Here is a 26,272-nt window from a genome sequence, read left to right on the forward strand (position 1 = left end):
GAGCTATAAACGTGGATCATTTTAAGAATATTTTTGCAAGGACCATCAGAGCTATAAACGTGGATTATTTTAAGAATATTTTTGCAAGAACCACCTGAGCTATAAACGTGGATCATTTTAAGAATATTTTTGCAAGGACCATCAGAGCTATAAACGTGGATTATTTTAAGAATATTTTTTCAAGGATCATCTGAGCTATAAACGTGGATTATTTTAAGAATATTTTTGCGAGGAAAAAGGACGTGGATTATTTTAAGAATATTTTTGCACGGACCATCTGAGCTATAAACGTGGATTATTTTAAGAATATTTTTGCGAGGAAAAAGGACGTGGATTATTTTAAGAATATTTTTGCAAGGACCATCAGAGCTATAAACGTGGATTATTTTAAGAATATTTTTGCAAGAACCACCTGAGCTATAAACGTGGATCATTTTAAGAATATTTTTGCAAGGACCATCAGAGCTATAAACGTGGATTATTTTAAGAATATTTTTTCAAGGATCATATGAGCTATAAACGTGGATTATTTTAAGAATATTTTTGCAAGGACCATCTGAGCTATAAACGTGGATTATTTTAAGAATATTTTTGCAAGAACCACCTGAGCTATAAACGTGGATCATTTTAAGAATATTTTTGCAAGGACCATCAGAGCTATAAACGTGGATTATTTTAAGAATATTTTTGCAAGAACCACCTGAGCTATAAACGTGGATCATTTTAAGAATATTTTTGCAAGGACCATCAGAGCTATAAACGTGGATTATTTTAAGAATATTTTTGCAAGAACCACCTGAGCTATAAACGTGGATCATTTTAAGAATATTTTTGCAAGGACCATCAGAGCTATAAACGTGGATTATTTTAAGAATATTTTTTCAAGGATCATCTGAGCTATAAACGTGGATTATTTTAAGAATATTTTTGCGAGGAAAAAGGACGTGGATTATTTTAAGAATATTTTTGCAAGGACCATCTGAGCTACAAACGTGGATTATTTTAAGAATATTTTTGCAAGGACCATCAGAGCTATAAACGTGGATTATTTTAAGAATATTTTTGCAAGGACCATCTGAGCTATAAACGTGGATTATTTTAAGAATATTTTTGCGAGGAAAAAGGACGTGGATTATTTTAAGAATATTTTTGCAAGGACCATCTGAGCTACAAACGTGGATTTTTTTAAGAATATTTTTGCAAGGACCGTCTGAGCTATAAACGTGGATTATTTTAAGAATATTTTTGCAAGGACCATCTGAGCTATAAACGTGGATTATTTTAAGAATATTTTTGCAAGAACCACCTGAGCTATAAACGTGGATCATTTTAAGAATATTTTTGCAAGGACCATCAGAGCTATAAACGTGGATTATTTTAAGAATATTTTTGCAAGAACCACCTGAGCTATAAACGTGGATCATTTTAAGAATATTTTTGCAAGGACCATCAGAGCTATAAACGTGGATTATTTTAAGAATATTTTTGCAAGAACCACCTGAGCTATAAACGTGGATCATTTTAAGAATATTTTTGCAAGGACCATCAGAGCTATAAACGTGGATTATTTTAAGAATATTTTTGCAAGAACCACCTGAGCTATAAACGTGGATCATTTTAAGAATATTTTTGCAAGGACCATCAGAGCTATAAACGTGGATTATTTTAAGAATATTTTTGCAAGAACCACCTGAGCTATAAACGTGGATCATTTTAAGAATATTTTTGCAAGGACCATCTGTGCTATAAACGTGGATTATTTTAAGAATATTTTTGCAAGGACCATCTGAGCTATAAACGTGGATTATTTTAAGAATATTTTTGCAAGGACCATCAGAGCTATAAACGTGGATTATTTTAAGAATATTTTTGAAAGGACCATCTGAGCTATAAATGTAGATTATTTTAAGAATATTTTTGAAAGGACCATCTGAGCTATAAACGTGGATTATTTTAAGAATATTTTTGCAAGGACCATCAGAGCTATAAACGTGGATTATTTTAAGAATATTTTTCAATGGACCACCTGAGCTATAAACGTGGATTATTTTAAGAATATTTTTCAATGGACCACCTGAGCTATAAACGTGGATTATTTTAAGAATATTGTTTTAAAAGCCATCTGAAGTATAATAATAATTGTTCCACAAACATCCCATACGGGACAAGGGAGACATCTCTCATATCAATGAGTGCACCCCGATTCATATTAGCTCAATGATACGGGACCTACTGTTTATTGCCGAGTCCTAACGGCGTGTCCTAAGACACCACTTGTAGAGAAGTTTTACATGGCTGAAATAGTCAGGAAATGTCACCAACATTACTGAGGGGTAATCGGACCCACGACCTTTCGTGCGCAAAGCGGGCGTGCGTACAATTGCACCACGGTGGCACCCATCTGAAGTATAAACAATGAGTATTTTAAAAATATTTTTGCAAGGACAATTTAAGTTGTAAATGTGAATTATTTTTAGAATATTTTGGCAAGGACCATCTGACCTATAAATGTGGATTATTTTAAGAATATTTTTGAAAAGACCAACTAAGCTATAAATTTGGATTATCTTAAGAGTATTTCTGCAAGGACCATCTGAGCTATAAATGTGGATTATTAAAGAATATTTTTAAAAGGACCACCTGAGCTATAAACGTGGATTATTTTAAGAATATTTTTTCAGGGGTCATCTGAGCTATAAACGGGGATTTATTTTATGAATACTTTTTCAGGGACCATCAGTGCTATAAACGTGGATTATTTGACGAATATTCTTCAGGGATGATTTGAGCAATAAACGCCGATTATTTTAAGAAAACTTTTTCAGGGACCACATGTGCTATAAACTAGGATTAGTTGACGAATATTTTTCAGGGGTGATCTAAGCTATAAACGTGTATTATTTTAGGAATGTTTTTTTTAATGTTCATCTGAGCTATAAGCGTGCGTTATTTTAAGAATATATTTTCAAGGTTTATCGGAGCTAAAAGGGTGTATTATTTTAAGATTATTTTTCAAGGTTCTTCGGAGCTATAAGCGTGGATTATTTTAAGAATATTTTTTCAAGGTTCATCGGAGCTATTAACGTGGATTATTTAAAGAATATTTGTCAAGGTTCATCGGAGCTATAAACGTGGATTATTTTAATAATATTTTTGCAAGCACCATCTGAGCTATAAACGTGGATTATTTTAAGAATATTTTCTAAGGTTCATCGGAGCTATAAAAATGGATTATTTTAAGAATATTTTTTCAAGGTTCATTGGAGCTATTAACATGGATTATTTAAAGAATATTTGTCAAGGTTCATCAGAGCTATAAACGTGGATGCAAGGTTCATCGGAGCTAAAAGGGTGCATTATTTTAAGAACTCTTCTGACACTATTTTTTAACGACCATTACTGATATAGATAAGCAACAATTTATATTTCTATATATGTACGAAAATGACCTACCTTATCCTCCAAGAATGCGAGAAGTATAAATGCCGATACTCCCAACTCATTTTGATTTGAAGAATGAAATAATTCACCGGTTTGCGGAAATTGGCCATTCTCCTTTTGTGTTTCCAGCAAATACTCCAAACCCTCCTCAATAACTGTCTCATCAATTGTTATGTATTTGCGGGCTTGTATAAATGAACGAACCACATAGGCCGTTAACCAGCTATTCGATTCACTTTGGCCCTCTCCAAATGTACTAAATGCACCATTCGGATGTTTATAAGTCAATTCTCTTTGATATCCCTTTTCCATATATTGTTTGGCTTTCTCCACGACCAAAGGCATGTCGCGTCCCACGGCTTGTAAATATTCCAATACCAAAATGTTTGGTACAAAGTTGATCATATTTTGTTCACCACAACCGTATGGCATGCGTACCAATTGATCTATATTTTTAATGGTTGGCCCTAAAATATCTCCCACCACCGTGAGCTCTAAATATTCTGAATCCTCGACAACATCTTTGGGTATGTTGGCTTTCAACGTATGTTCAAGGGACTGGCCATTTGCCTCAATGTTTATAAACTGGGCTTGACTTTCATATTGGGTGACGCCTTCTGGTTCCACTTTCAGTTTCTGATGTATGGCATCACCGGCCACTGGTGTTATGGCCTTGACTTTTAACATTATTTCTCCAACTATTTTGGGTTTAATTGTAACGGTTAGTGTCTCCCCACCATTGGACGGTACAATCATCTTTTTGCTAACTTTCAGAAAGTCGCTGGTATCTTCCATAAATTCATATTCATCATCAGGATTTTCCATGGTAACAACTGCTTCCAGTTCGTGGTCCATGTAATTAGAGACGATTATGGGCACGGCTAAAACTTCACCTCGCTTTATGGAGTAGGGTAGATTGGTACTTAAAAAGAATGGTTGAAAAACTCGAACTTTGGTTGGTTCTTCCGTCATACAAAATCCGCTGTGTGGATTAAGTGAAAATCCCGTAATAACCCATGATGTTATGGTATCTGGAATCTTTTTGGTGAATGTTGTTAGACCATTGGCATTGGTGCTAAAAGAAAGTTATGAAATACAATGACAACGAACGCAGGAGTTTTTTGAGATGGTCTACCTTTCAATATCATCAAAAATCCAAGTTTCCACAAAATTTTTACGTACTGGTGGATTTATTGGTCCAGCGGCACAACAGTCTACAGACCATTCTCCAACTTCATCATCATAAAACATTTCTTCCGTAATGAATTCCTTTTTGCGTTTACAACACTTGCGAAGAAATATCTTACGCTCTGAAATAAGATAATATATGCATATAGAATAAACTTAAAATATAGGGCCGTCTGCAATGAGTGTTATCCGCTTACTTGGTTTTGGCAGTGCGGCATTTGTAAGTGTTACCAAACCACAATATTTTCCCGGCAAACAAATCCACCGATCCTCAACATGTAAATCGGAATCATAACAATTTAAATCATGAAAAATATGATCCGAATCAAAATCATTTCCCGTTTGCAATAATAATACACTTTCATCAACCGCCAATAAACCCACCAATGATTCTGGATCAGTTTTAATTTGAAGTTGTACCTCAGTTCCTGGTTTAGTCTCATCAGGGGCGGTAATTTTTAACTGAAATTTAGAGGAAGTAAAAAAAGGAAAATCTCTTCGAATATTTATCAATAATAATTACCTGATTTTGAAATTGTTTCTCAAATGTAATGTCGGTATTGGCAAACCGAAATTCTCCAGTCTCATCAATGAAATATGCAAATATATTTGCACATTGTGTCATTTCGAATGTAGCCATTATTTTAAGGCTATGGCATTTGGTGTGTTCAGCCAGACGAACCAATTCATGTCGTACAATTTTTCCTCGTGCAATAATACAATACCCGAAGTTTGATAATGGATTATCTGATTTTACATTAACTATAAATTCTTCACCAAGTTTTGGTCTGAAATAAGAGAGTACACATAATTCTATGATATAACAGCTGCTATCATGGACCACCTAGTTGGTGAACCCACGTTTCAACAGATTGCACTTTTTATTCCTATTCCCTGGTACGCCCTCTTCTAGGATATTATATGTGAAAAAATGGCATATACTGCTATTATTGTACTATGCTGCTGATATCTGTGTCGAGGACCCGCAACTGACTAACGACAATTTTTACAAGGATAATCTCAGCTTAAAACCATCTGAGCATAGACTAATGAATCGTATAGACAGAGAAAATTGTAGTGTGATTGTTTGTTGTAGGTGTCGCTCTTACAACCAATATGCTGTGTGTTCACTCAATTGCATTTTGTTTTTGGGTAATTTGCAAGATTTTGTTGATTTTTTTATATGATGGTGTAGATCCGGCCAAATACTACCCACATATTGTCTTTTACCATCAAAAATAGTTTAAAAATTCATAGTTTTTGCCATTTTAAAAATTTAGTATCCTGTAATCTGACTCAATTCTCATTGAGTGAGAGAATTTAGGTGAGAGGATTTCTCAGTCTATTCTTTTGTTTGTCTATGCATCTGAGCTAAAAAGTGGATTTTTTAAAGAATATTTTTCATGGATCATCTGAGCCATCAACGTTGATTATTCACTGTGCTCTTGAAACAATTTTAAATGGAAAGTGCTTACACCTTGGAAGTTTTTGCGGATTCTGAAACTACAATGTTCATAGATGAGAAAAATCAAAAAACAAAAAAATCGCCGGAGCGCTTTTTAAATAAATCGCGCTTTAAGTTGATATTTTAGGGGTTGTTTAGGTTTTCACGATCTTGCTTAGAAACAGCAAGTCCTATCAAAATGGGACTAAAAAAATTTTGTAGCTATGAAAGTTCTCTACAAGATAGGCCTTTGCTGTATTTTCCTAGTTTTTACCATTTTTGAGATACAGAAGTTCAAATTGGGACAATGCACTGACTGTATCGCCCCCTTACAAAACAATGTCATGAAGGGTGCGCCTTAACTAACTTTTGATGAAAACCGCTTACACACGGAAAGTTTTTGTGAATTCTGAAACAGCAGTGTTCATAGATGAGAAAAATTCAAGAACAAGAAAAAATCGCTGGAGGGATTTTTAAATAAATCGCGGTCAAAATTCACATTTTTAGGTGGTTTTTAGGTTTTCACGATTTTGCTTGGAAACCGCAAGTCCAATCGAAATGGATCTAAAGAAAATGTTGTAGCTGTGAAAATTTGCTAGAGGATTGACTTTATCATTTTTTCCCAGCCTGTACCATTTTTGAGATAAAGAAGCTCAGTTTACATTTGTAGGTTTTTTTGTTGTGTTTGTACGGTAAGTCTTATCGATATGGGACCTGAGAAAATGTTAAAGTTGTGAAAATTCTCTACAAGACTCGCTTAAGTAACTTATCCTAAGTTGTAACATTTTTTTAGATATATACGTTTAAGTTGGGAATTTGCAGTCATGACATTGTTTTATAAGGGGGCGATACAGAATTTAATTGAATTTGAATTGTCCCAATTTGAACTTCTATATCTCAAAAACGGTAAAACCGACGAGAGTACCATAAAGGCCAATCTTGTAGACAATTTTCATAGCTACAATATTTTCTTAAGTCCCATTTTGATAGGACTTGCGGTTTCTAAACAAAATCGTGAAAACCTAAACAACCCCTAAAAATGTCAACTTAAATCGCGATTTATTTAAAAAGCGCTCCGGCGATTTTTTTTGTTTTTTGATTTTTCTCATCTATAAACATTGTAGTTTTAGAATCCGCAAAAACTTCCGAGGTGTAAGCACCTTCCATTTAAAATTGTTTCCAGAACACCGTGTATTTTAAGGATATGTTTTCAAGGAACACCTGAGGTGTAAATGTGGATTATTTTGAGGATATTTTTTCAAGGATCATCTGATCTATATATGTGGATTATTTTAAGAATACTTTTGCAAGGACCATCTGAGCTATAAACCAGGATTACTATACCCTCCACCATAATATGGAGGGTATAATTAAATTTGTCATTCCGGTTGTAACACATTGAAATATTCGTCGGACCTTATAAAGTACATATTCTAAGAATACATAATCATGTCCGTCTGCCAGTCCGTCTGTTGAAATCAAGATACAGCTCGCAATTTTAAAGATAAAGCTTTATAATTGGGTATGGAAGTTTCTATTACTCCTAGGATGTTTGGTATTGATAATGGGCTATATCGGTCCACTTTTTGATATAGCCTTCATAGAACTGTACCTCCCGATTTTCGGTATTTTAAAGGTTTGGTATTTAGTCATCGTTGGGGATATACAACTTTCAACCTGAAATTTGTCGGTATAGATCTACGTCTTCATGTAGACCCATAGAACGATACCTCCAGATTTTCGGTATTTTGAAGATTGTGGCTTCATTATCCCATTGCTGGGCATATACAACTTTCCACCTGAAATTCTCCGATACCTGCCGATTTTCGGCATTTTGATGGTCGTGGCCTCAATATCCAACCGAAATGGCTGTGAAATTTACATTTAGCCTTCTTTGGGGCTACAAAACATTCCCCCAGAAATTTGTCAGTACAGTTCCACATTTAGATATAGTTCCAAAGAACTGTACCTGTCGATCTTCGGTGTTTTGAAGGCTATGGCATGAATATCCCAACGAAATGGCTGAAATTTTTTACTTAGCCTCCCTTTCCGTCTAAAATTTGTCGGTAAAGGTCTACGTCTTCATGTAGGCCCATAGAACGGTACCTCCAGATTTTCGGTATTTTGAAGAGATTTGGTGTTCAGTCTTCGTTGGGGATATACAACTTTCCACCTGAAATACTTAGGTATTATAGCCCCCATAGAACAGTACCTCCCTATCTTCGGTATTTTGAAGGCTAGGGCATGAATATCCTATCAAAATGGCTGAAATTTATTATTTAGGATATACAATAGTCCACCTGAAATTTGTCTGTATAGGTCCATGACTTCATATAGCCCCCAAGAACATCCACGGTGCTCTTGAATCAAATTTAAATGGAACGTGCTTACACCTGGGTAGTTTTTGCGGATTCTGAAACTACAATGTTCATAGATGAGAAAAATCAAAAAACAAAAAAAAAAAATCGCCGGAGCGCTTTTAAAATAAATCGCGATTCAAGATTGAAAATTCTCTAGAAGATTGCTCTTTACGGTATTTTCGTAGGTTTTACCGTTTTTGAGATATTGGGTAGGGATTTTTTAATAAATCGCTGTCAAAATTCACATTTTTAGGTGTTTTTTAGGTTTTCACGATTTTGCTTGGAAACCGCAAGTCCAATCGAAAGGGAGCTAAAGAAAATGTTGTAGCTGTGAAAATTCTCTACAGGATTGACTGAATGATTGATTTATGATTTGTTCTCAGGATGTACCATTTTTGAGATAAAGCAGCTCAGTTTACATTTTTAGGTGTTTTTGTTAGGGTTTCGCGATTTTGCTTGAATACGGCAGGTCTTATCGGCATGAGACCTGAGAAAATCTTATTGCAGTGAAAATTTATTACAAGACTGGCCTATGTAATTGTTTTATAAGGAGACGATACAGAATTGAATTTGAATAGTCCCAATTTCAACTTCTATATCTCAAGAGTTGTAAAACCTATGAAAATATCATTAAGATCAATCTTGTACAAGCTACAACATTTTATTCCAGTTTGATAGGACTTGCGGTTTCCAAGGAAAATCGCAAAAACCTAAACAACCCCTAAAAATGTCAACTTGAATCGCAATTTATTTAAAAAGCGCTCCGGCGATTTTTTTTTTTTTTTTTTGTTTTTTGATTTTTCTCATCTATGAACATTGTAGTTTCATAATCCGCAAAAACTTCCCAGGTGTAAGCACCTTCCATTTAAATTTAATTCAAGAGCACCGTGCGTCATCTCACGTTTTCGGTATTTTGAAGGTTTTATCCTCATTATCACATCGAAATGCCTGAAATTAGGTATAAAGTATTTGTTGGGGGCATACAATTTTCCACCTGACATTTGGCGAAATATGTCCATGACTTCATATGGCGCGCATAATCATGGTGAAGGGTACAAATGTTTGACCTGGCCGTACTTAACGCCTTTTTACTTGTTTTATTTGGTAGTTAAGTCTGTCAGTTACTACCTAAAAATTTTAGTATTTAACTTCGGCAGTGGGTCCAATACAACTGGATGCAATCCCACGGCGGCGGGTTCTTATATACCGGGTTGATCGAAACCACACAACACCCATCTTCCGGCTAGCGGCTGCCACCTTTCATATATAAGGTTTGTTGATCAAAAGGAAAATAATAGGAGGTAGGAGCTCAAAAAAATGGGTCGCCCTACATAGCTGACCAGTGCATTTAATTCATCAGAGGAAGATGAAAATATCCGCCGCTAAATCCACAGCTACACTGATCACGTGAGCATTCCTGTCACTATTTAATGGACAGGCTTCCCCATCCAGGCACATCAGAAGAGATCTTTTGGATCTAGAGAGAGAGGTCTGAAGGTATAAACCAGAGCTGAGCAAAATCGAGAGAGAGGCAAATTTAAGGGAGAATTAATATTTAATTTTTCTTGATGTATCATTACTTATTTCAACATTTTTTTAATGTTGTCTAAAATCGTCCATAACGCAAATGATTAAAACAATCAAATGAGATTGAAACTTCAACAAAAAACAGCGGAGGCACGCGCCGGGGAACATTGTTTAGCACAAGAACAAAATTCCAACAACAACCTCACAGGCAACTGTCTTGATGTTCTTTTCAACTCACAGAATTCGATGAATTCTTAGGTGATACGTGCTGATATTTTGCAAAATGGCTTAACTTCATCACTTTCCTCTTTGCAGAGAAAAATGTTTACAAAACGCACTGACAGCTTGCAAAATTAACTGATCGCTACCAATATCATGATTTCATCCCGGCGAAGGGAATTATCAATTGGCTTTTCAGTTTTTGAAATGATGAATTTTTAGTGAAAACCTGAACTCTTTAAGCATCGAGTATTCTCATGTTAATGAGAATGATGCTCACTTTTCGGCTTTCCCAAAAAACACCAGAACAAAATATTTGCAAGCTGACAGCACGATTCAACTAAGAAATCATCGATTTCTGTTAAGTTGAAATAACATCAACACAGTTACCTGTGAGTATGTCGTTGGAATTTTATTTACAAAATTCCGTTTTGCGCGAGCCTTCGCTGTTTTGTGTTTGTTTTGTTTTAGTTGAAGATTCAATCATATGATTGTCTAAGTCTGGAGTTTCCCCCATTGGCTTAACTTCATCACTTTCCTCTTTGCAGAGAAAAATGTTTACAAAACGCACTGACAGCTTGCAAAATTAACTGATCGCTACCAATATCATGATTTCATCCCGGCGAAGGGAATTATCAATTGGCTTTTCAGTTTTTGAAATGATGAATTTTTAGACAATCATATGATTGAATCTTCAACTAAAACAAAACAAACACAAAACAGCGAAGGCTCGCGCAAAACGGAATTTTGTAAATAAAATTCCAACGACATACTCACAGGTAACTGTGTTGATGTTATTTCAACTTAACAGAAATCGATGATTTCTTAGTTGAATCGTGCTGTCAGCTTGCAAATATTTTGTTCTGGTGTTTTTTGGGAAAGCCGAAAAGTGAGCATCATTCTCATTAACATGAGAATACTCGATGCTTAAAGAGTTCAGGTTTTCACTAAAAATTCATCATTTCAAAAACTGAAAAGCCAATTGATAATTCCCTTCGCCGGGATGAAATCATGATATTGGTAGCGATCAGTTAATTTTGCAAGCTGTCAGTGCGTTTTGTAAACATTTTTCTCTGCAAAGAGGAAAGTGATGAAGTTAAGCCAATGGGGGAAACTCCAGACTTAGACAATCATATGATTGAATCTTCAACTAAAACAAAACAAACACAAAACAGCGAAGGCTCGCGCAAAACGGAATTTTGTAAATAAAATTCCAACGACATACTCACAGGTAACTGTGTTGATGTTATTTCAACTTAACAGAAATCGATGATTTCTTAGTTGAATCGTGCTGTCAGCTTGCAAATATTTTGTTCTGGTGTTTTTTGGGAAAGCCGAAAAGTGAGCATCATTCTCATTAACATGAGAATACTCGATGCTTAAAGAGTTCAGGTTTTCACTAAAAATTCATCATTTCAAAAACTGAAAAGCCAATTGATAATTCCCTTCGCCGGGATGAAATCATGATATTGGTAGCGATCAGTTAATTTTGCAAGCTGTCAGTGCGTTTTGTAAACATTTTTCTCTGCAAAGAGGAAAGTGATGAAGTTAAGCCAATGGGGGAAACTCCAGACTTAGACAATCATATGATTGAATCTTCAACTAAAACAAAACAAACACAAAACAGCGAAGGCTCGCGCAAAACGGAATTTTGTAAATAAAATTCCAACGACATACTCACAGGTAACTGTGTTGATGTTATTTCAACTTAACAGAAATCGATGATTTCTTAGTTGAATCGTGCTGTCAGCTTGCAAATATTTTGTTCTGGTGTTTTTTGGGAAAGCCGAAAAGTGAGCATCATTCTCATTAACATGAGAATACTCGATGCTTAAAGAGTTCAGGTTTTCACTAAAAATTCATCATTTCAAAAACTGAAAAGCCAATTGATAATTCCCTTCGCCGGGATGAAATCATGATATTGGTAGCGATCAGTTAATTTTGCAAGCTGTCAGTGCGTTTTGTAAACATTTTTCTCTGCAAAGAGGAAAGTGATGAAGTTAAGCCAATGGGGGAAACTCCAGACTTAGACAATCATATGATTGAATCTTCAACTAAAACAAAACAAACATTTTGCAAAATATTTTGATGTTGGTGTTTCTTGGGAAAAGCCGAAAAGTGAGTGTGATTCTCATTCATATGAGAATACTAGACACTTAAAGAGTTCGGTTTTTCGCTAAAAAGGCATCATTTCAAAAACTGAGAAGCCAATTGATAATTCCCTTCGCCGGGATGAAATCATGATATTGGCATAGACTAATTAATGTAGAGACAAAGAATGGCTCTCACCATTTATCTGCGGCGAAACAGATGTCGTTTACGCATGTTTGTGGTTTGAGTGACAGCTACTTGTTTCACTCAAACGAAAACTCCTAAAATTATTAACATTTACGAACTATATGCCTATCCAAAAGAGTGGCATAGTTAATTTCATATGTAAAGTACATTTTAAAATGGCGAAGTTTGCAAACAGAGACCCTAATTGGTAGAAAAACAAATAAATTGTTTTCGATGTTGAGTGATTTGACTAGCCCCAGTCTGGCTTGAGTCAGATGACTAGCCCCAAATCGTTTCGTGCGACATCTGGTTGGAAATGAAAAATGAGAGCGTTCGTTGTCTCTGCTTAATTAGTCTATGATATTGGTAGCGATCAGTAACATTTTGCAACCCTGTCAGTTCGTTTTGAAAAACATTACTCTCTGTAATAGAGACTTAAAAACAATCAATTATTAAAAAATATAAATAAAAAATGCATAAACTTTTAATTGTTTATGGTTCACGAAAAACTAAGTGTACATTTTCACAATTTGCCTGTGTGCTAGCACAAGCAGGCTTATATAGCATTCACACTGATGCAGTCGCGCAGGCAGTACATACATAGATACAGTGTGAATGCCGTACTTGGGTACCACACCCCATCCATCGCAGCAGAAGAGCGTCAGCAGCCAAGGCAAATACATGTGGTTTTAGCCCAGTTAAGGACCGGACGATGCTGCCGCCTCAATTCGTATTGGGCCCTAATTGATGCCACGATACCCAAAACATACACGAAACCCGGCATGTGGATTGGGACCACACGGCACGCTGCATTTGTTTAGCTGCCCAGCTAACCCCCCTTACCTGTCTCCTGATTCAGTATGGACGTAACCAGTCCAGGTTGCAGAATTTGGAGCCTGGATAAGGAGGAACCAGAACCTGATAACTGAAATAATACACGAACGAATTGTAGGCCCACCTTTAGCCCGCCTTTGAAATATCATAACCCACTGGTCTTGGGAGACTTTAATGAGTTGTGGCATTCGGTCCAGAGAAAGGACCACAGGCGTATTGTGCTGGCTGAGCAGATTGATAGATCTTCGTTTGTGCGGTCAATGAGAGCGCCTGTACCAAAATTAGCGGAGAGTGTTACAGTTCGCCAGATATAATCATCACTGCTGCACCTGCTCCCATATACCTTGTAACGTGACAAGTGTCACATACATACAACAACACCTACGGCCTTCCCTTACCACCATAGTAGCAATGAGTCGATATGCATTCAACAGCACCTCCATCTACGCCAGTCATGCATTGAAATCATTTGCTTACTGTACTCAATACAGAATAATTCGCATTCACTTTATTCCAGTTTATACTTTAGTATTCCAGTTTTCGCCGTTGAAGTCAGCTTGCTACTGCTGGGGGCTTGCTATCCACCAAGGCATTCCTGGTTGGCTTGTTGCGTTGGCAAATTTTGGAAGGGACTACCCATTGTGGCTGTCCCATTAATAAAATGCACACAGTGAATTCTGTTTACTGTCTCCCACAGAAACTTCGGTTTCCTGTTCCACACAGAGACTTCGGTTTCCCGTCCAACACGGAGACTTCGGTTTCCCGTCCCACACGGAGACTTCGGTTTCCCGTCCCATACGGTGACTTCGGTTTCCCGTCCCATACGGAGACTTCGGTTTCCCGTCCCATACAGGGACTTTGGTTCTTTGTTCCTAGATATACGCAGTAGTCTGTATGAGTTCGTAGCTGTAATTAGTGTTGTATAGTAGTCGTTCCGAACAGAACAGCAGATCGTCGTCAACCCGTCAGACATCAATCAACACGTTCCCGATCACTACTGAAACGAATCAACAACCAGGATCGTCGCTTCCGATCATCGACAACTATCGTTATCAGCCAGCATCGTTATCACCGATACCCGCCAACCATCGGCGTTACCGAACACCCCCGAATCGTCATCACCGAGCGTCGTCACCCGTCGCCGTTCCCGAACAGCTTCGGACGAGTTACCGAACATCACCGAATCGTCGTCACCGAGCTTCGTCAACCGTCGTCGTTGCCGAACAACTTTAGCCGAGTTGCCGAATCTTCGTCAACCATTTTCGTTCCCGAACATCACAGAGCTTCATCAACCATCGTCGTCCCCGAACAGCTTTTGCCGAGTTGCCGAACACCAACACATAGAGTTGATAAAGTTCCCGATCACCTATAAATCGTCAGCATCTGTCCTATCAGCATCCTCCCCTCCGAAGAAGGGGCAAAGTAATAATATGGCATTTCATTGAAGTAGAACTTGCTAGTTTCTTTTAAATCAATAAACTACTGATTTAGCCCCAAAAGGGAAAATACTAGTCTTTTTTATTCATAAGGTTTAGTGGGTTCTTATGGAGCCCCTGGACGCGACTGGAGCTACCCCAGCCGTCGATAAAACCACGTTACAACCTGCTGGTCGAATACCCAAAGTGAGACCAAATTTCCTGGCAGAGGGGAGGGGATTTGCAAATGAGGGTGATGAGCTTCGTCGAACCAACCGCAGTGACCCCAGAGTCAGAGGCTGTCACTGGAACAAGATTTTCAACATTAGAGCCAGAATAAGTGTATTGTGGGCTTCGGTTAAGTCACTCTCGAACTCAGGAAAAAAAGGAATATAGGACCTCAGTCACGTTTGCGACGTTACGCTAACTGATCCGAAGATGTACGGAGTCAAGCATCTCACCAAAGTTCTGTTTCTAACCAAAGTTTAGAGGGTAAGGATTTCAGCAAAAAAGAATCGTACAGGACCATTTCGCTTTTGTCGTACATAGCAACGGCTTTTGAAATTTTACTCCGCCCCAGCGTCAGAAATAGCTATATCAGTTGACGATTATCAGCACCACCAGACGGCGTGGAATACAAGAGAGGTAGAGGTTAAACATTTCCGGAGATATCCGGAACGTATGCGGATGATTGTACGATCTTGGCGTTAAGTACATTTCTTGATGTAATTTGAGAAAGGCTGAACTAAACTATTTGACGAGGATTATGCAAGTAGCCGCCACTAAATCTATGGCTACTTTGTTCACCACATGGACTGCGGATGAATGTCATGGTCGATGGTAGCATAATTCTGACCACCAACTACCCCGAGATACTACAGATACTAGGGGTCAAATTCGACATCATGTTCACGTCGTCCGCGCATGCCACAGTTATTTGCGACAAGTTGAGATGTTGGAACAAGACCCTCAAGTCCCTAGATGGCACACTTGGCGTGCATGGAAAGAAACCGTGACCACATACAATGCGATAGGTCCGCAAACATAAGTGCAACGAGATAGAAAGATTTTTTAAACCTGGTAGAATGGCAACCTGGGAACTGCAACAGGGTGCCTCTTCATGTCTTCTGTGAACCATTTACATTAGGAGACAAAGATTCTTCCAGTAGAGCAACACAATGACATGCTCTCGTTGTAGTACTTGCTCGGGTTTTACTGTGTGAGTCATCATAATCACCATTTGGGTTGCAGAAGATCCCTCCTGGCATGTTAGGAGGGATATTCATGACCCGCAAAGAGAGGCTCAACGTTACAAGAGAGAACCGCTAAATCAGCAGAAGGTTTGTATAGTATTCATACAGATGCAGTCGCAGATATGTCATAAGCAACTATGGTGTGCATGTTTTGGTACAATTTTTAAACGAACTACACAGGTGTAATTTGACATTTCAGTTTCTCTGTTGTCACCAAAAATTGTCAACATAGGTCCATGATTTGACATAGTCCCCATAGAACGGTTCTTCCCGGTTTTCGGTATTTTGATGATTTTAGCTAACATTTTTAACCGAACTAACTATAATTTGTCATTTGAGGTTCTCAGTGGCCACTAAACTTCTTCACTAAAAATCGTCAACATAGGTCCATGTTTTGGTATAGCCCCCATATAACGGTACCTCCCGATTTCGGTATTTGACGGTCTTAGCAACATTGTTTGACAGAAATACCCGTAATTTGACATTTGAAGTTCCCTGCAGTTTCAAAACGTTTCCACAAAAAATTTTCAAGATAGGTCCACACTCTGATATAGCCTCCATAATAAGGTACCACTAGATTGAATACATTTTAAAGACAAGTTAAAAAGTATCAGTCGGCTTTGCCGACAGAGATATACCCTCAGCCTGTGCAAATTGAAACACTTTTTTCACAAAAAACTTATGTATTTAGGGGGTTTCAAAATTTTGGTCGTATGAACCGACAAAAATGTTGATTAGGATTAAAGTTCAAAAATTTTGCGGAAAAGGTACTTAAAGGAATGGACCGTCATAGACCATGGGGGTGCCATAGGGGGTTTTTACACCCTTCTGGCTGTTTTCTCAAGATGTATGGACTTGCCCCTGAAACAATTTTACCATCGTAATTGAGGCAGCGACTGCAAGTTGCTTCAACAAAAATCAAAGTGATTCAATAGCAGGTCTTAAAGTGAACTTATCCAAAATTTTGTGTGGGAGGAACGGGATGGAGTGGACAAATATAGTCCATATTCGAACCTCACTCCCATCAAGTGTTATCGTGCGCACAATTTTTCCGAATATTTTTGAACTTTTGTGGGGTAGGTACCTGAAGGAGTGGACCGATATGGCTTATCTACGAACTTAAACTAAGTTTGGAAACAATATTACGAAGGCCAAATTTTGGCCGGAATTGGAATTTCCGTTCGAGAAATATCTTGTGCTTCCACCCATGAACATGGTGTCATAGGGTTTGTTTTTCAACTTTCAGGCTATTTTTCAGGAAGTATGGACTTGCCCCTGAGGAAACTTGTACCTTCGTATAGGGGACAGTGAATACAAGATGTTACAACAAAAACCAAGGCGATTCGAGAGCAGGTCCTAAACTGAACTTTTCCGAAATTTTGTGTGGGAGGTACTCAAAGGAGTTTACCGATTGAGTCCATATTGGAACCTCATCTAAGTCTGGTAGAAATTTCATAATGTGCAAAGTATGGACCAAATCGGTTGCTTCCTTCAAGAGTTATCGTTCGCACAAATTTTCCGAACATTTTCGAACTTTTGTGAGGAGGTACCGGAAGGAGTGGACCGATATAATCCATATTTGAACTTGAACTAAGTTTGGACAAAATATTACGAAAGTCAAATTTTGGACCGAATCGGCAGATCCGTTCGAGAGTTATCTTGCGCTCCAACCACTACACACGGTGTCATAGGGTTTTTTGTAACTTTCAGGCTATTTTCTCAGGAAGTATAGACTTGCCCCTAATGAAACTTACAGCGTCGTATAGAAGACAGCAAATACAACTTGCGTAAACAAAAATCAAAGAGATTCGAGACCAGGTCCTAAACCGAACTTTTCCGAAATTTTGTGTGGGATGTACCCGAAGGAGTGAACCGATTGAGTCCATACGGGAACCTCATCTAAGTTTGGTAGAAATTACACGATGTGCAAAATATGGACCAAATCGGTTATTCGCTACAAGAGTTATCGTGCGCACAAGTTTTGCAACAATTTTTGAACATTTGTGGGAGAGGTACCTGAAGGAGTGGACCTATATGGCCCATCTTCGAACTTAAATCGAATCTGGACAAAATATTTCGATACCCAAAATTTGAACGGAATCGATTGATCCGTTCGAGAGTTATCGTGCGCACCAGCCAGCCAGACAGACAGACGGACGGACATTGCTAGATCTACTCAAAATTGTCTGAAACGGATATCGTACAAACATACTTGGGGTCTAAAACCATTATTTCGATGAGACACATTTTTGATCGTATCAAAGTGTAAATACCCTCTTAGCCTAAAGGCTGAGGGTATAATTAGATTAGATAAGTTAGGCATTAGGGGTATCCGTGGTCGAAAAATTGTTTCGCCTAAAATTGTGGACAGGAAAGGAAACTTATTATTCCATTTTAGTAACGACTTTTTACATGTTTTTGTTTTATTGGAACTTCTATCCCTTAATTTTTTCTATTTGACTGCGGCCTTTTGACAATTCTCGCGGTAGGAGTTCCAAACAAAAAAAAATGGTTTTCAGGGTCGCCCTACTGGACACACTGCAAGTTGATACTATTATTTTTCCTCTTTCATCTTAGAATTTTGTTATTTATTTAAGCAACATCTAATGTAGAAAACATGCAAAATACTTACCCCTCTGTTTCGATGCTTAAAGCCAAATGACCCACACTCTCCTCGGAGCTCGGAGATGCTGTACCATCAGAAGTTCTCTTGATACTAAAACCACAATGGGTAGTAATTTCTTCCTCATATTTAAATATCATCCATTTATAGACGACATTCTTGATGATGTTAACTGGGAAAACAGCAATACCATCTGCATTCACTGCCGATTCAAGGAGTATATCATCTTCTTTGGCAGTGAAATCCATGTCACAATCTCGACTTATCTTCAGTTTGGCCTTAGCCTTGGCATTTGTTAGTGGGCGATCTTTTAAATCTTTTATCAATGCTTTCATTTCAAAGGGTTTATCCAGTTCATATTCCATAGACCAATATAATGGGGTAATTGTGTAACGAGATCTTCTTAGGTTAACCACCATTGTGGCGTTTCGTTGTATATCCGTAAAAGCTTCAGTCATAATGGCTTCGATGTTTATTTGCCAATCCCCATAATCATTGTCGGATTTTTCTTTCATATTGAGATCTTCCATTATATCAAATTTCACATCAACTTTGCCATTGATGTCCATGGTTTTTTCTGCAGATCCCAACATTAGGGAATATTTCATTAATTTGGTAAGAATTTTAAGCTTCCCCTTCACCGGTTGGCCATAGGTATATTTGGAAAGAACTATAATGTTCATTATTTTGTCTAAAAGACCTATTTCTGGTTCTGTTTCAATTTCAACACTAAATTTGGGTAAAACATATTTGGCCACTTCAAAACTTTTTGAGATTTTGCTTTGATTTTCTTCCCCTTCGGTGGTAATGTCGAAATTCCATTCACCCAACACCGGTTGGTCGGATAGCTGAAATTGTCCTCGATGTACTCCTTTGTTAAATTGCAGATTTTTTATTTGTTTGATTTGATTAGAGGCACCATCGCTTAGTAACAAATTTAGAGGCTCATGTAGATGGGCTGGTTGCAGATTTCTATCTAATGCCAGTATTCGATATAGCACTGAATCTCCAGGTTTATAGGTCGCCTTATCGGTTTGTATGTAGATTTTGGGTTCTTCTTTTTTATACAACAACTTGTAGGAGTCTTTGAAAATTAATCCTTTGACACCCTCACCGATCAACTCGTAGTCACCTTCTTTGAGTTGTGGTGGAATTTTGAAAATAATCATCTCCGATGAAAATTCTTGTAATTCAATGGTTTTGTTGTCTTTGTAGGAGGGACCTGTGATGCCAACTTGAATGGTGACGGGTTCTGTGCTTTTGTGCAATGTCACATTTACAGCATAATCCAAGTCCGGTTGAATTGTTCCAGGAGCAACAATTGTATAATAACTGAAACAGAAGATTTATTTATTATTTTTAAGAGATAGATAAGCCTTAGTATATGCAAAGTCAATGAAAATCTTAAGGGTTTAATGTATTTCTAAGAAAAAGTATCTGAGAATATGTGCTGAAAATCTCAAGTACATCCGAAAAAAGGTGACTGAGGTATGAGCTTTGAAAGAAAATAATCCCTTCTTTCGAAATGTCATATTCGAAATAGTTGACTACGATAACACAAAAGCGAACGAGCCGACCATCATACAACTTTTTTGCTTAATGAGTACTTAAAAATCTAGACTTTATACGAGGGATTTGTTATACCCTCAGTTTTTTGGCTAACGAGGGAATATACACTTTCATAATGGTTTTAGAACTCAAGTATGTGGGGACGAAATCCGTTTTTCCGATTTTTAGTAATGTCCCTGCATCTGACTGCCTAACTGGATGGTGGAGCGCACAATAACTCTCGAATGGAACAACCGGCTTTTTATCGGTCGATTTATTCAGATAGCTTCCCCACTCAATTTTAAAGTTATTTGCAAATGTCCAGTTCCCAGAAATTTTGAAATTTGTAACAGTATGTTGTTCTAGCGGGGACAAGTCCATAATTCCTGAGAAAATGGGCAAAACACTCTAAAGAAAAAACTTCTCGACACCACCTAAAATGTCTGGTGAGCATAATAACTTACGAATTGAGCTTCCGATTTAGCTGAAACTGTAAATATTTCTTTTAAAGGTACCTACATCAAGTTCAAAGCAGGCCTGCATGGGACGACTTCTTCGTCCATTTAGTTAACATCGTAATATCTCTTTTAAAGATACATCAAATTCGAAAAAGGTTTGTATTTGACGACTTCTTCGACCATATCAGTCCCTGGCATAATTATTTTGACAAAATCTACATTTGTCTTAAAAGGCATATAATTATTGTCAGCATTCATAAAACGGGATATTAACAGCTCAGGGTTTTTCATTGACATCTCAGCTAAATAAATATTAATGGAGTAAAGAAATTCCAGGTTCATTTGTGATTATGTAGGCGAATGTTTAAAAATTGGGGCAAAAGCAAAACGGCAAAAGTATTTTGACACATCATAATTATGTTACTTTTGGTACTTAATCGTACCTTTTGGTACCAAAATTAATTGTTTTAGCTAAATTATTAAATTAAAAAATTTATCAAATCATAGATTTTAAATTAAAAGTAATAAATAAATAAATATGCACGATCTAGGCAGAAAATGTCAAATAACAGAAGTTGCTCTCTGGTAAATAGAATAATCTTATTTATGCACACAAATCTTCGTCTTCTGAGCAATTTCGATGTCAAAATAAGTTCTCTATTCAGACTAGAACCTCTAGACTTTAGAAAAAAAATAACTTGAAGTCATATTTTGCTATTCCACTCGGTTTATAAGGCATAGCAACAAAAATTGTCAATTAGATTTGCAATAAAAATCATTTACATCGCACAATCATTGTGGCAGAGCATATTGTGGACTGATAAAAATATATTTGAACATAATTCATCTTAAAATACAATTTTCAGTAAGCTTGAGTCAAAAACCGCAAAAAGTTGGGTATCTTTGTAAAATAAATGTGCTTCTGGTGCTATTTCCATGCCCAAATGCTCCCAGGCATCCGAATAGTCTGATCCACCATTTAAAATACTGCGATATTTAATTTTTAATTTTTATTTTTATGCAAAGGTAGGAAGCGATATAGTTGCAGGAGTAAAAGGAAGATATGGTCTAGGAGACAGAAATGAAAGAGGTGACAGACTCATCGAATTTTGTCAGGAATTTAAAATGAAAATTACCAATACCCTGTTCACCCTACCGCCAAGAAGGTTATATACTTGGAAATCCCCCAAGATAGAGTCGGCAATGTGATAAGGAATCAAATAGATTTCATATTTATAAACAGGCGACACTGCTCATCTGTAAGAAATGTCACCACATACCCTAGCGCAGATGTATCATCTTCTGATGTGAAAAATCCACATAAAACTAGCACGTCAATCAAATAAAGCACGAAATCTCGGAAATCCTACAATAAGGTCTGACGTTTCTTCTCAAGTCAACACAGAATTAATCAATATCGTCAGGAATGACGTGGAAAATATATGGAACAGTGTGAAGACCACAATCAATTCAATTGCACGTAACACGCTTGGAAACTACACAAAACCAAAAAGTAAAAGCTGGATGACTGAAGAGATACTTCAACTGATGGATGAGCGTAGAAAATACAAAAATAGTAACTGCGACATGTATTGGGAAATCAACAGGGAAATTCAAAGTGAAGGTGTATAGCCAAAAACAACCATCTTAACAGTCAATGCCAAGAAATTGAACGACTGATGGCACTGCACGACGAGTTTCAGTTACACAAGAAAATGAAAAAAGCAGCCGGCATATACAGAAATAATAATTAATCAGTCCTTTACAATAACAATAATTAACCCGTTTTTGAAACCACTGAGAAGAAAAACATCTGGAAAGAATATATTCAAAACTTATTCAAAGATCCTACTAGATATGATTATGACTACCGGATATCACAGCAAATGACAGGCGAGGCAATCACAAACAATGAAGTTGAAGATGCAATAAAATCCCTCCGAGAACGAAAAGCCACGGGTCCTGATGAAATACTTGCCGAAATACTAAAAATGATAAATGATAACAATATTGATCTGTTAACGAAACTATTTAACTATATTTATAACACCGGAAAATACCCCGAGGATTGGCTGAAGTCCACATTTATAACCATTCCAAAGAAATCTCACCCAAAAGATGCAACGATTACCGACTTATTAGCGTGATGAGCCACGCCTTAAAATTTTTTCTGAAAATTATACATAGACGAATATACGAAAAATGCGTAAAAGAAATGGGGGAAACTCAATTTGGTTTTAAAGAAGCGTGTAAGTGTTGGTCCAAAAATGTAGAAGTGTCCATAAAGGCGTTTTTATGTGCTTCATCGACTACGAGAAGGCATTTGATAACGTACCACTTGACAAGCTCATTGATATTTTGGCGTCAATTGGAATAGGGGGAAAAGAAATTAGATGCATTAAAAGTCTGTATTGGCACCAAACCGCACCTGTTAATATCAACGGAGAAATGAAGGAAGAAATATCTATATCCAAAGGAGTAACACAGGGTTGTACTCTGTCCCCACTACTGTTTAATATACTTTCGGAAAAAATATTCCAAGAAGCAATAAATAACGCTAAAGAAGGAATCCTCATAAATAATGCTTATATAAACAATATCAGCTACGCTGACGATACTACACTAATAGCAGACAGCCGCCTATCAGGTTTACAAAATTTTGTCACCAGACTAACTGCGTGTAGTGAAAGATATGCATTAAGATTAAACATCAAGAAAACTAAATATATGATAATAAGCAGAAAAAACGATTATGAAAACATGAATATAATCATTCACAACACTCCACTCGAGAGAGTGTCAAGCTTCAAATATCTCGGGTTCTCAATAAATGATAAGTGGGATAATTCCAAAGTAATGCCGGATAGAAATGGTAAGAGACGCCTTTCACAAATATAGAAAAGTTTTGACAAGTCATGATATTAACATCACAACAAAGATAAGGTTCATAAAAGCCTACATATGGCCAGTACTGTTATACGCAACGGAAGTATGGACTCTAAAAGCAGTAGATGTCAAGCGATTAGAAGCATTCGAAATGTGGATATATCGGAGAATTCTTAAAATCCCATGGATAGCTCACGTGTCAAATGACGAGGTTCTACGCAGATTAAATAGAACAAGAGAACTCTTCAATCATATAAAGAGGAGAAAAATTGCATATCTTGGGCATATAATGCGAAACTCAAAATACCGCATTCTACAATCAATTCTACAAGCCAATATAGAAGGAAACGTAGCAGAGGAAGACAAGAGATGTCCTGGCTCCAAAATATTCAACAATGGACAGAGTTCCGAAATGCAGAAAATTTAATAAGTGTCGCAAGAAATAGAGAATTATTTTCTTATTTTGTCAATGATATATAAAATATTATACATGAAATGTAATATGGTCGATAACATTCGAATATCGAATATGCAATAAAGAAGAAGAAGAAGTTCACGCTGTGGACTATAATGAATATGTTGGCACTTTGAACGATCTTGCATAACACCATGGTATTAAACTGATCGAAGTGTTATGTATTCCAAGATAATGGGAGAAAACCATCGAAAATTTTGTTTAATGATAAATCTCTTGAATATCCCTATAACCTTGAAATATCGATCCGTAAATGGGTCCATAATGGTACAGATCAGTGTGAAATATATTATTTTTACCGTCACTGATAATAATCAAAAAAAAAAGATGTTTAATTGTTGAGGTTTAAAAATCAATAGAACAATTTTGTCAAAATTTTATGCCACGCAGTGAAATTTTATTTCCATTACAAAAACTCAAGCGTATATTTTAATTGATAAAATTTATTACTAATTTTTAGTACTCTAGTAATGGATTAGCCAGAATATTTTTGTAGAAGACTAAAAAATTTGCGCTTAAGTTCAATTAAAGGGCTGTTCGAAGATCGTTTTAAATTGTTCGTCATTCGACCGAATAGTCATGGTGGTTCTTGACATATACACGCAGAGAAAAAATATTTTTCGCTTTTGTTGGAACAAAAATATATGTTTTGGTTCCAAAAATGTATTTGTTTTGTTCAAACATTGTAATCCAAATCCAAAAATATCATCTTTCGTTCCAAACATAGAAAACAAAAACAACTTTCGAATTTCCGCAATATTGTTAAAATCGTTAACAATACCGATTGTAGGAACTATCATAATCTAATTTTGTTTACAAAAAGTATTGTCAATACAGAAAACCAGCCCAGAAATTTTTAATTTGAGTGCATATACTTCTCATATACACTTTTCGCATAACTTGGATATAAATGTCGCGTATAATATTGCAATCATTGATGAACACAATACATGGTTTGCTGCATTGGCTGACAACAAAGACAAACAAAAAGCCACAAGAACCCACCACAACATAAGTAGACTGCGGAATCCTATGCAAATGCATATATGGTTAGGATGGTCGTAGAGAAAATCTGATTAGACAGAAACTCGTTTTATTACAAAATAAAACGAATAAGGCCCAGAAATTTTTGCATATTTTGCATATTCTGCATATCGTGCATATTTTGACATATTTGTACATATCTGCATAAAAAGAGCATATGCAAAACCATATGCAAAAATATATTCAGGGATTTGTGGTCTAAATATCCTACCAAAATGGTTGAAATTGGGTATTAAGTCTTCGTTAGGGGTATGCAACTTTAAAACTGAAATCTGTCCGCATAGGCCCACGTCTTCATATAGCCCCCATAGAACGGTACCTACCGATATTCGGTATTTTGAAAATTGTAGCCTTAATATCCCACCGAAATGACTGAAAATTGGTATTTAGTCTTCGTTGGGGGTATAAAACATTCCACCTGAAATTTGTCTGTATAGGTCCACGTCTTCATATAGGCCCCATAGAATTGTACCTCCCGATTTTCGGTATTTTTAAGGTTGTGGCCTCAATATCCTACCGCAATGACTGAAATTTGGCATTTTGTCTTCGTTGTGGGTATAAAACTTTCCACTTGAAATTTGTCGGTATAGGTCCACGTCTTCATATACCCCCCATAGAACGGTACCTCCCGTTTTTCGGCATTTTGAAGGTTGTGGCCTTAATATTACACCGAAATGGCTGAAATTTAGTACTAAGTCTTCATTTTCAGTATTAAACTTTCTCCCAGAATTTTTTCGGTATAGCTCCACGTCTTCATATAGCCCCCATAGAACGGTACCTCAGGATGTCTGGTATTTTGAAGGATGTGCCCTCAATATCCACCCGAAATGGCTGAAATTCGGTATTAAGTCTTCGTTGGGGGTATAAAACTTTCCAACTGAAATTTATCGGTATTGGTCCACGTCTTCATATAGCCCCCATAGAACGGTACCTCCCGATTTCTGGTATTTTGAAGGATGTGCCCTCAATATCCCTCCAAAATGGCTGAAATTCGGTATTAAGTCTTCGTTAAGGGTATAAAACTTTCCACCTAAAATTTGTCGGCTTAGGTTCAGGCCTTCATATAGCCCCCATAGAACGATACCTCCCGATATTCGGCATTTTGAAGGTTGTGGCTGTGGTTATACATTTTTCTATTTTATTGACTTGTTTGAAGGGAATTTTAAACAGAAAAATTGTACACATAGACATTTTTGTACCTATTACACTGTGCAGCAGCATTTTTGGGGGGTGGAAAATTTCTTTTGGAGATGAAAGCCCTTGATGGGTATACTAAGAAC

The 26,272-nt window shown here is 36.8% G+C and overlaps 1 protein-coding gene across 1 annotated transcript in view; it reads right to left on the reverse strand.

The window, feature by feature from the left end:
* Positions 1-26,272, reverse strand: part of LOC141394919 (CD109 antigen-like) — a 37,302-nt gene that overhangs the window by 2,768 nt on the left and 8,262 nt on the right. The window contains exons 2-6 of the mRNA XM_073970079.1: positions 18,591-19,913; positions 5,153-5,417; positions 4,827-5,091; positions 4,577-4,751; positions 3,454-4,516 (exon numbers count right to left, since the gene is read on the reverse strand). Of these exons, the coding sequence (XP_073826180.1) occupies positions 3,454-4,516; positions 4,577-4,751; positions 4,827-5,091; positions 5,153-5,417; positions 18,591-19,913 (3,091 nt within the window). The remainder of the gene's footprint in view (positions 1-3,453; positions 4,517-4,576; positions 4,752-4,826; positions 5,092-5,152; positions 5,418-18,590; positions 19,914-26,272) is intronic.

Source organism: Musca autumnalis, unplaced genomic scaffold, assembly GCF_047663935.1.
Source record: "Musca autumnalis isolate F117 unplaced genomic scaffold, ASM4766393v1 scaffold_2, whole genome shotgun sequence".
Taxonomy (NCBI): domain Eukaryota; kingdom Metazoa; phylum Arthropoda; class Insecta; order Diptera; family Muscidae; genus Musca; species Musca autumnalis.